This window comes from Bufo gargarizans, chromosome 7, assembly GCF_014858855.1.
Source record: "Bufo gargarizans isolate SCDJY-AF-19 chromosome 7, ASM1485885v1, whole genome shotgun sequence".
Lineage (NCBI taxonomy): Eukaryota > Metazoa > Chordata > Amphibia > Anura > Bufonidae > Bufo > Bufo gargarizans.
In genome coordinates this window covers 114973752-114986019 of record NC_058086.1, presented here as the reverse complement: position 1 = coordinate 114986019, position 12268 = coordinate 114973752, and the positions used below count along the sequence as shown (strand labels likewise).

General features: G+C 44.0%; 1 protein-coding gene across 1 annotated transcript in view; it reads left to right on the top strand.

Annotated features, from left to right (window-relative positions):
* Positions 1-12268, top strand: part of HMCN1 (hemicentin 1) — a 655003-nt gene that overhangs the window by 431386 nt on the left and 211349 nt on the right. Inside the window, 2 exon segments of the mRNA XM_044300627.1 lie at positions 2244-2341; positions 5321-5584. Of these exon segments, the coding sequence (XP_044156562.1) occupies positions 2244-2341; positions 5321-5584 (362 nt within the window).

Genomic DNA, 12268 nt, shown 5'->3' with positions numbered 1-12268 from the left:
CCTCCCCTGCATGAGCAGGAACTTGAATAAAACTGTGAATTGGTTATTGTACCAACTCTCTCATCGACCTCTTAAACTGCAATGCATTGTACCTTTGCTAGATGTTAGTAGTACTATGTAATGTAGCTTCTATAGAGTCCCCTACAGTGTGGAGCTGGTGGCTACTTATCTGACTCTTTGGCATTAGTTATGTTTGCTTGGTTGTTTCTGTTTTCTTTTTCCTTCCCCTTTTCTTTCAACTCCTTCCCTCCAGAACACAGGAGGTTAACTCCTACATTGAGTGACACTTTTCAGCCCAGATCAAGAATTTTATGCTTTCACACTGGAGTTGTTATGCTTTTATCGAGATATATCATGATGTAATGTTATGTCTACCTATACTGTTGATTTCTAAATACAAATTATATAAAGTGAAAACATGGTGGAAATTGTGTTTTTTTGCTTTCAATTTCACCCAACTAAAAAACAATTTCTGATATTTATCTTGCAAGAATAAGGCCTCATATGACTATTAGAACAGAAAACTAAAAAAGTTACGGCTCTTGGAAAGAGGGGAAGAAAAAAGGAAATGAAAAAAATAAATAAAAAAAAGTTGGTCTGGTCTTTAAACGGCTATTTTCATCTGAGACAATGGAGGATATACCCCCTTTATCTGATATGTGCGGGCAAAGTGGTGGCTGGAGTACTCCGGTCCAGCAACCACCAAGCGCTCCTCCCATAGAAGTGAATGGGAGAGCACCGCGCATGCACGGCCACCTCTCCCATTCACTTCTATGGGCCTGATGGAAATAGCCCAGCCAGTGCTCTGCTTTTTTCAGTGGCCCCATAGAAATGAATCAAGGGTGGTTGCGCATGCACAGTGCACCCTCCACCACTTTCAGGGCTCCGTTTATGAGATAGGTGCAGGTAGGTGTGGGTCCCACATCTGTCAGACAATGGCGATATGCCCCCATTGTCTCAGATGAGAAAACCCCTTTAAAGGGTTTCTACCACTTCGTTTTCACATAATTAGGTGTCAGACACTAGCGATCCGCTAGTGTCTGCTCTGCCAAACAATCCTAATATAATAGCTTTTGGGGCAGCCGTTTCGCAAAAAAAATAACGTATATTGATATGCTAATGACCCTCTAGGTGCTATGGGGGCGTCATTAGCACCTAGAGGATCGGTCTACCTTCACAAGATGCCACCGCCCAGCGCGTCCCTCCAGCCCGCCCATCTCCTCCGGAATGCGATCAAGCGGACGACTTCTCACGCATGCGCCGTGCACATCTGTATTCGGCGCATGCGCAGTGAATGTCCGACCGCTTCCCTGCTCAGACATCTCCACTGCGCCTGCGCCGATGGAGCATTATGACGTCATCGGCGCAGGCGCAGTGGAGATGTCTGAGCAGGGAAGCGGTCGGACATTCACTGCGCATGCGCCGAATACAGACGCGCACGGCGCATGCGTGAGTAGTCGTCCGCTTGATCGCATTCCGGAGGAGATGGGCGGGCTGGAGGGACGTGCTGGGCGGTGGCATCTTGTGAAGGTAGAGCAATCCTCTAGGTGCTAATGACGCCCCCATAGCACCTAGAGGGTCATTAGCATATCAATATAAGTTCTTTTTTTAGCGAAACGGCTGCCCCAAAAGCTATTATATTAGGATTGTTTGGCAGAGCAGACACTAGCGGATCGCTAGTGTCTGACACCTAATTATGTGAAAACGAAGTGGTAGAAACCCTTTAAGGGGATAAGAGCTCCTTCCTCTATCTAACAAACATGCTATCTCTCTGATGTAAAAGTCCAGAAAAGCATGGCAGATTCTTGCAGTGATCTTTTATGGTGCCTATGACAAGTCCACTGACATCACAGCTATAGGCCCCTCATGATTGGCTGGGGATGACTGCAAGGCATTATGGGCAAGCCCTCCTGTTGCATCTTCTCTGTATTCTGATATATAAAGTCAACACCATTTTGATTAATTCAATCAACAACAAATTCCCAAAACTTCAGAATCACGGGGGCATAATGTTTTTAGTAAATTCGATTCATTTAAAATTGATTCACTCATCTCTAGTAGTTTGTAGCTTGTAGCTTTGTTGAGTTGAAAACCACAGTACAGTATTCAGGGTTCTTACTATTATCGCATGCCATCTTCTAAGATTTTCGTAAGCTACAATGGTATCTGCTATCCACTTTGCAGCAATGTAACAGTATATGTCTTATAGTATTTGGAGTATGACAGATGTATCTACTTTGTAGGATTTCAAGAGTTCAGAAATCTGATGAAGGAGCCTATACCTGTTTAACTTCAAACAGGGCCGGAGTGGACAAAAAACTTTACAGTTTACAAGTTTATGGTAAGTTATTGCAACAGTGGCAGACATACCGCCTGCTATGAATCCAAGTAGCCTAAAAAGTGAACTTTTGCTTAAACATGGCCAATACCTGAAGAAGGAGGGTGGAGGAGGTAAAAAATTGACAGAAGATGCCACTAATATATTTGTGATTTATCCTTCTCCAAAACTCATCACCAGGCTCTTAAGTTGTCAAGCTATATGAAGGTAATGAGATTGAAACCATATTTACCTGGTACATCTCATTAGGCACTCAGGTGGATATCAACTCCTTGTGTCAGGCAGCTAGCACTCTTTTTCCTCACCCTATGGGTCCATTCACACATCTGTATGTGTTTTGCGGATCCACGGATCTGCAAGACACGGACACCGGCAATGTGCGTTCCGCATTTTGCAGACCGCACATCGCCAGCACTATAATAGAAAATGCCTAATCTTGTATGCAATTGCGGACAAGAATAGGACATGTTCTATTTTATTTTTTTAGGGAACAGAATAGCGAACCTGGAAGTGTAGATCCGCATTTCCGGATCCGGGCAGCACATCATGCGGCCCCATAGAAATGAATGGGTCTGCAATTCCATTCCGCAAAATGCGTAACAGAATTACGGATGTGTGAATGGAGCTTTTGTGTTAAAAAAATGTATTTCTCTGTCAAGGGTAAAACCATAAAGAAAAATCAGAAAATCCTGAAAAATCCAATATTTACAAGTAGAGATGAGCGAATTTTTCTAAAATTCAATTCTCTGGTTCGAGAATTATTCTGGAAAAATGTGCTTCAATTCGAATATATTCGCGGCAAATTACATAAAAAAGCAGCTATTTCCTGGCTGCTGAGAGCCTTTATACTGGTGTAGAACACGGTGCCTTGCAGTAACCCGGATAGGGAGTCTGCTTTGGTAGTGAAATAATACTGTGAGTCCGTATGACATGCAGATGACAGGCGTCGCTCTTAGAATCACTGCACACTTAATTTATTAGGGCAGTCGCGGCCAAAACTGACCGAATAACTCAAGTATGAACTCAACCATACAGTCAATGTTAGTGCCAAGAAGAAGCGCACTCCTTTTACACCGTCGCCAGCTGATTCCACATAGATGTCTACAGAAGCTGTTCTATTAAATGCTTATACAAGTAGAGCCCCCCTGACAGAGTGGAGAGGTTGTCAGCAGTAAGTTTGTGTTGATGTCACTGATTAATTTGCCCTTCCTCTGATCCATCAGAACACTAACTCACAAAAAACTGATCCTGTCTGTGGAGCATCCGCCTTCACTCAGTCAGCATTTGGTCAGTAATCAATCAGTATTGCTAATGCCCAAAAATACAGGACTGGATCTAAAACAGATGACACGTGAATGGAATATGTGCATGTCTTCAGTGTTTTGTACCCACTCCTGCTTTTGGCTACCAAATCATAAGCCAGTTCTGATGGGACCATACAGGCCTTACAGCTGCTACACAGACAGGATCCATTGTGCGTCTCATTTTTTCTTCCTTCTGACAGATCAGAAGAAGGGTCAAACAAATGATGTCAGCCAGGCCGAAAGGCAAAAGAGTGGCCCAGTCATGAAGTGGGGAGGGTGGCAATAGCATGAGGAGACCACAGAGTGGCCCAATAACAGGGTCTGGAGGTTGCAGCAGTATCAAGAGGCCACATAGTGGCACAGTGACAGAGTCTGGAGGTGGCGGCAGTAGCAGCATGAGGAGAAGGCCACCGAGTGGCCCAATGACAGAGTCTGGAGGTGACAGCTGTATGAGGAAGCCACCGAGAGGCACAATGACAGAGTCTGAATATTTGGTTTGAGACAGCACACCAGATGATATTCTGGAGGTGGCAGAAGCAGCAGTAGCAGCATCAGGAGAAGGCCACCGAGTGGCACAATGACAGAGTCTGGAGTTTGCAGCAGTATGAGGAAGCCAATGAGTGGCATAATGACAGAGTCTGAATATTTGGTTTGAGACAGCACACCAGATGATATTCAAGAAAAATGTATACTTTTATTGATTTTTCAACAACAGTGGTACATATTATAGCAAAGTTTCGGGCCCAAATTTGGTGCCCTTCATCAGGCTTTATAGGACAGATGTCGGATTCAGATGTCCCTGCATTAAGAACGATTGAAAATGTCTGACTCTAAGATGGCCGCCGTATTTATAGGGCTGTGACATCACAGGGCTGGCTGGCTGCTGTTTGGCTGCATGCATGGCATTATGGGTCAGCCCGCCTTCCCAGAGTTCCTTGCCCCATGTCCTCACACTTGTAGCCACCATTTTAGGAAAAATTGCGATTTGTTACCACGAAGCGCGAGGAAATTTGCATTCATTGCGAATCAAATTTTTGCTGAAATTCGGATCGAATTCCACTTCATCAGCTTCGATTCGCTCATCTCTACTTATAAGGATGTGGAAAATGCTACCTACTGGCGTCAGTGAACATATACAGCTCAGATAAAACTTAGAGCTTAAAGGGGAATTGCAATCTTAAAATGTTGTGGCGTGTCACTCGGATATGCCACCATATTCTAATCAGTGGGGTCCAACCCCTGGGATCCCCACTAATTACAAAAACAAAGAGACAGATGTCCCTCCTGGCCACTGGTTATGGAGGAAACTGCAGCACAACATCATGTAAAGTTAATGAGGCGGTGTTGTACTTCTCTCCATAGTAGGGGTTGGGAGGGTCATTGTGCCATCCTATGATGTGTCAGACTGCCCACTTGGCTATTGAACTCAGAAAGAACAGAGATGTAAATGTATAAACTACAAGCTTTGTTGAATAATTGTCCATAGTACTAGTATGTCAATCTGCTCAGCTCCTTCTGCTACTGTATTTCCATGGTTCCTTCCTAGTATTTAGCACTGCAGCTTCTTCATTCTGAGGATCATTAGGGACCTCACTAGGAAGTAACGGCAATGCTTAGCAATAAAGAGACATATTTGATTTCTGTATGTCTCCCACAATGATGATGCTTGATCTTGTAGTTTCCCCACACATCGATGATGCAGATAAGACTGAACAGCTGACTACTGTGAAAGGTAATCCCACTATAATGTCATGCCTTGCCAGCGGGCAACCTGTGCCACAAATTTCATGGCTAAAGGATGGAAAAGCTATAGATCATGGTGAAAGAAGAGGAATGATCCTGCAAATTCTTAATACTGAAATGAGTGATATCGGAAGATACTCATGCGTGGCATCCAATGACGCAGGAAGTGTCAGCAAACATTTTATCCTCAATGTTCTGGGTGAGTTAAACTTTTCTTTTTAAAAATCAGTATGAAACATATCTGGGATTTTGATAATCACATATATGTGAACACAATTATATAAAGCTGTGTTCACACTGGCATCACGTTTTCCATTTTTCAGGCTGCTTGACAGGACTCATTGTAAGGCTACAGTCACAGGACCGTATGTATTTTGCAGTTCACAAATTCCGGATCCACAAAATAAGGATGACATCCGTACGGCATCCTTTATTTTGCAGATCCATTGCAACAATGCCTTTCCTTGTCCGCAAAACAGACAGGAACAGGAAATGTTCTATTTGCTTTGCTGGGCTACGGAATGGACATATGGATGCGGATAGCACATGGTGTGCTGTCCGCATTTTTTGCGGACCCAATGAAATGAATAGGTCTGCATCCTATCTGCAAAAAAAAAAACTGAATGGACAAGGAAACAAAATACGTTTGTGTGAATGTAGCCTAAGTCATCATAGTCTGCTGTGACCCTCTCCACCCATGTTACTGAATTATGGAGATTAATAAATTGAATTAGTTTAGAATTTCCAAAACATCTGGCTTCCAAATGAGGTCAAAGTTTTTGAGATTCGAATCAGAAAAATCACGCAAAATGTTATCCTTTTCACATATCAAATTCAGTACACTAGTGAGCTGAGCAGTGCAGGGAATATGACCCCCATCAGTCAGCCTCACAGCCAATCAAGAGAGATGATATAGATGTGTCATGAGCACTATGCATTTGACTATTTTCGGAAGTCCTATTGAAATGAATGGGAGCTGCACCACGCAATTGTGGCCACTGCTCCATTCATTTTTATGGGGCCAACAGAAATAGCCGAGCCAGCGCTCAGCTATTTTTAGAGCTCTCTTAGCAATGAATGGAGGGTGGCCGCGTACGGTATGTACGGTGTGCCCTCCGGGACATTGCGGGCTCGGTTCTCAGTATACCTGTAGGTGTGGGTCACAGAGTTCAGACCTGCACCTATCAGACATGGGGGATATATCCTAGCAATATGCCCCAAATATCGGAGATGGTAGTAGCCCTTTAAGCGTATTTTCCAATGTCACTCTCAGCATATATTTTTGCCACACACTGTGTCTAATTGAGCATTTTTTCCAAAAACCTATTGCAGAGTTTACTCAATTAACATTAAATAGTAACTGTACAATCAGTGTATTTTCCAGCGTTACCATCAGTGTATATTTTTGCAGACAACACACTTTTTTTTCATTAAACCTGTTGCAATGTTTGTTCATTTAATAATAAGTGTACCAAATCTGTCAACTTTAAATAGGTTTCACAATAAAATGACAAAGTGGTAATGGATGAGTTAATGGGGAAAAAAAGACCTGTGCCACATCGTCTGTAAGTGAGAATGTCCATGGTTGTAGTAGTGCAAGCAGCAACAACAGCAGCTTAGTCAGAATCGGTTGTCCAGCCAGAAGCAGTTCTCCTTCTGGACTGGATGGGCCACTCATCATCTCAATCACAGCATGATGATGTTACCTCAGATTTTTTACCTGGGACTTTGACTTTGACCCTGGGTTTGGCACAATTCTCCTGCTCCTCCTCCTTGCTGCCCCAGAGAAGCCTTTCATTTACACAATCTTTGTCCTCACTGCCCCCTTCTAATGGGGTATCTTCTTTTTTTTCATAAAAAGAGACAACAACACCTCATATGCTATGGAAGAAACTCAGCTGAGGAGTTGTATGATAAGAGTCAGCATTTGGACTGACTTCCATGAGGTGTTGGTTTATGCAGATGCGCATATTGCTGTGTTGGTGGTGGTGGTAGGGGCACGCATAACTGTGGTCACAGGAATTGCAACAGGCAGCCGTGCCCCAGGGCCCTCTAAATCACATCCCAGGTAGAGGAAATGATGAGTGGTATGTTGCGGTCTAAAATGTCTCTTTATGTGTGTCACGGTGCTCCTACCTGGGTACAGCTGGACCCCAGGCTTTGGCCCCAAAACAATAAATAAGAGAATCATTGAGGGATTTGAAGAAATAACTTGAGTCCAGACTTTGAGGTGAAGTTCAATGGCAGCTTTACTTGAATACATTTTTCTCCAGTTTCAGGCTTTGTCTTGGTTCCAGCAGGCTTTAGCATTAAACTGGCAGGCAAACTCAACTCTGCTATGTCTTTATTTCTCTCTGACTCTGCTGTATGATGCACTTCTCTGTAGTCTGACTCTAGGTTATGCCAGGGAACTAATCTCCTGGCTCTTGAGGCTTTAGGCTTTTGCCTCCATGGTCAGCAGAGTTTAGGGTTCTTTAGCTGGCATGGCCAGAAGAGACGTGCCCCTGCACACCCTTCCCCTGTCTGGGGGTGAACTAGATTGACTCTAACTGGTCCCCAAGCTTCCTGCTGGAAGTAGGACAAGCCCACTTCTCTCCAGAGGGGGTTAGAATGGAATGGTAAGTTCCATTCTATCTAAGTGCAGCTCTGCCATATTTGCTGCCACCCGCTGGTGAACCAGGCATTTTACATGAACATAACAGTTGAAAACAGATTAGGAATGCGTGGAGGACCTGGAGAAAATATATAGATGGAATTAGTGTTAGTCCAATAAAGACAGTACCAGGGTGCAGGAGTGGTAACAAATACAAAGGAGGGAGTCATAAGGAGGGGCAAGGAGTCCATGACTTCATGACATATCACAGTCTGAGAAAAGTGGCGAGGAAGATGATGACTACGATGATGACTGTGTGTTGGACAGGGCCTGAGAGCTGGATCAGAATGATGAGGAGTAGTGTTGATCCAGAATATTCTAATAGCAAATTTTTATCGCAAATATTGGCACTTCGAGAATTCATGAAGATGTAGAATATAGTGCTATATATTCTTTATCGCAAATATTCTCTTTTTTTTTCCATCAGTAACATCCCTTCTTGCTTGTTGGCCAATGAGAAGGCTGCAATATCTTTGTCTGAGCTTAGCAACATCCCTAGCAACCAATAGGAAAGCTGCATACCCCTTACTATATAAGAACCTCCCCAGCAGCCATTTTCTGCTTTTTTTTGCAGTTCTGAGAGAGAGAGAGAAATGTCATTGCTGTGCTCTGTGCTTTCATCTGGATCCTATTCCTTATCCAATTACATTAGATAGTTAGTTAGCTCATATATATGATACAGATAGTTAGTGGGAGATAGTCAGTGTCATTTTTCTCAACTTCTGTTACCCATCTGGGTACCACAGCTCTATAGCAGTACTGTATATGAGGCAGCATCTCAAGATCTAGTGGAAAAATGTTATGGCTAGGGATGAGCGAACTCGAACTGTATAGTTCGGGTTCGTACCGAATTTTGGGGTGTCCGTGACACGGACCCGAACCCGGACATTTTCGTAAAAGTCCGGGTTCGGGTTCGGTGTTCGTCGCTTTCTTGGCGCTTTTGTGACGCTTTCTTGGCGCTCTTTGAAAGGCTGCAAAGCAGCCAATCAACAAGCGTCATACTACTTGCCCCAAGAGGCCATCACAGCCATGCCTACTATTGGCATGGCTGTGATTGGCCAGAGCACCATGTGACCCAGCCTCTATTTAGGCTGGAGTCACATAGCGCCGCCCGTCACTCTGCTCTGATTAGCGTAGGGAGAGGTTGCGGCTACGACAGTAGGACGAGATTAGGCAGATTAACTCCTCTAAAGGACTTGATTATTGATTGATCTGCAGCTGTGGGTCATTGAGCTGCTGATACTCAATTGCTCACTGTTTTTAGGCTGCCCAGACCGTTTGTCAGTCACTTTTTTCTGGGGTGATCGGCGGCCATTTTGTGTCTTGTGGTGCGCCAGCACAAGCTGCGACCAAGTGCATTTAACCCTCAATAGTGTGGTTGTTTTTTGGCTAAAGCCTACATCAGGGTGAAGCTGTCACACCAAGTGCATTTAACCAGCAATAGTCTGTTTATTTTTTGGCCATATACTACATCAGGGGCAAGCTGCGCCCGTCACCAAGTGCATTTAACCCTCAGTAGTGTGGTTGGTCAAGCTGTCACACCAAGTGCATTTAACCAGCAATAGTCTGTTCATTTTTTGGCCATATACTACATCAGGGGCAAGCTACGCCTGTCACCAAGTGCATTTAACCCTCAGTAGTGTGGTTGGTCAAGCTGTCACACCAAGTGCATTTAACCAGCAATAGTGTGATTATTTTTTGGCCATATCGAAGTCTAATTCTGTCAGTAAATCTATACCTGTCACCCAGCGCCTAAATACTAGGCCTCAAATTTATATCCCGCTAAATCTGTCGTTACCGCTGTACTGTTCTGGCTGGGCAAGTTATTTAGTGTCCGTCAAAGCACATTTTTTGTTCTGGGTTGAAATACAATTTCCAATTTAGCAATTTCCTAATTTAGTGGTTTCTGCTGTATCAGAGCTATTTGAAATCTATCCCTAAAAGGGTATATAATATTCAAGGTGCACATAGGGTCATTCAGAATAACTTCACACACGCTACTGTGCATTTCCAAGTCTAATTCTGTCAGTAAATCTATACCTGTCACCCAGCGCCTAAATACTAGGCCTCAAATTTATATCCCACTAAATCTGTCGTTACTGCTGTACTGTTCTGGCTGGGCAAGTTATTTAGTGTTCGTCAAAGCACATTTTTTGTTCTGGGTTGAAATACAATTCCCAATTTAGCAATTTCCTAATTTAGTGGTTTCTGCTGTATCAGGCCTACTTTAAATACATCCCTAAAAGGGTATATAATATTCAAGGTGCACATAGGGTCATTCAGAAAACCTTCACACACACGCTACTGTGCATTTCCAAGTCTAATTCTGTGAGTAAATCTATACCTGTCACCCAGCGCCTAAATACTAGGCCTCAAATTTATATCCCGCTAAATCTGTCGATACTGCTGTACTGTTCTGGCTGGGCAAGTTATTTAGTGTCCGTCAAAGCACATTTTTTGTTCTGGGTTGAAATACAATTCCCAATTTAGCAATTTCCTAATTTAGTGGTTTCTGCTGTATCAGAGCTATTTGAAATCTATCCCTAAAAGGGTATATAATATTCAAGGTGCACATAGGGTCATTCAGAATAACTTCGCACACACGCTACTGTGCATTTCCAAGTCTAATTCCGTCAGTAAATCTATACCTGTCACCCAGCGCCTAAATACTAGGCCTCAAATTTATATCCCGCTAAATCTGTCGTTACTGCTGTACTGTTCTGGCTGGGCAAGTTATTTAGTGTCCGTCAAAGCACATTTTTTGTTCTGGGTTGAAATACAATTCCCAATTTAGCAATTTCCTAATTTAGTGGTTTCTGCTGTATCAGAGCTATTTGAAATCTATCCCTAAAAGGGTATATAATATTCAAGGTGCACATAGGGTCATTCAGAATAACTTCACACACACGCTACTGTGCATTTCCAAGTCTAATTCTGTCAGTAAATCTATACCTGTCACCCAGCGCCTAAATACTAGGCCTCAAATTAATATCCCGCTAAATCTGTCGTTACTGCTGTACTGTTGTGGCTGATCAATTTATTTAGTGTCCGTCAAAGCACAGTTTTTGTTCTGGGTTGAAATACAATTCCCAATTTAGCAATTTCCTAATTTAGTGGTTTCTGCTGTATCAGGCCTACTTTAAATTTATCCCTAAAAGGGTATATCAGATTCAAGGTGCACATAGGGTCATTCTGAATAACTTCACACACACGCTACTGTGCATTTCCAAGACTAATTCTGTCAGTAAATCTATACCTGTCACCCAGCGCCTAAATACTAGGCCTCAAATTTATATTCAGCTGAATCTGAATACAATACATTGGGCCAAATAATATTTTTGTTGTTGTGGTGAACGATAACAATGAGGAAAACATCTAGTAAGGGACGCGGGCGTGGACATGGTCGTGGTGGTGTTAGTGGACCCTCTGGTGCTGGGAGAGGACGTGGCCGTTCTGCCACATCCACACGTCCTAGTGTACCAACTACCTCAGGTCCCAGTAGCCGCCAGAATTTACAGCGATATATGGTGGGGCCCAATGCCGTTCTAAGGATGGTAAGGCCTGAGCAGGTACAGGCATTAGTCAATTGGGTGGCCGACAGTGGATCCAGCACGTTCACATTATCTCCCACCCAGTCTTCTGCAGAAAGCGCACAGATGGCGCCTGAAAACCAACCCCATCAGTCTGTCACATCACCCCCATGCATATCAGGGAAACTGTCTGAGCCTCAAGTTATGCAGCAGTCTCTTATGCTGTTTGAAGACTCTGCTGGCAGGGTTTCCCAAGGGAATCCACCTAGCCCTTCCCCAGCGGTGGAAGACATAGACTGCACTGACGCACAAACACTTATGTTTCCTGATGATGAGGACATGGGAATACCACCTCACATGTCTCTGATGATGACGAAACACAGGTGCCAACTGCTGCGTCTTTCTGCAGTGTGCAGACTGAACAGGAGGTCAGGGATCAAGACTGGGTGGAAGACGATGCAGGGGACGATGAGGTCCTAGACCCCACATGGAATGAAGGTCGTGCCACTGACTTTCACAGTTCGGAGGAAGAGGCAGTGGTGAGACCGAGACAACAGCGTAGCAAAAGAGGGAGCAGTGGGCAAAAGCAGAACACCCGCCGCCAAGAGACTCCGCCTGCTACTGACCGCCGCCATCTGGGACCGAGCACCCCAAAGGCAGCTTCAAGGAGTTCCCTGGCATGGCACTTCTTCAAACAATG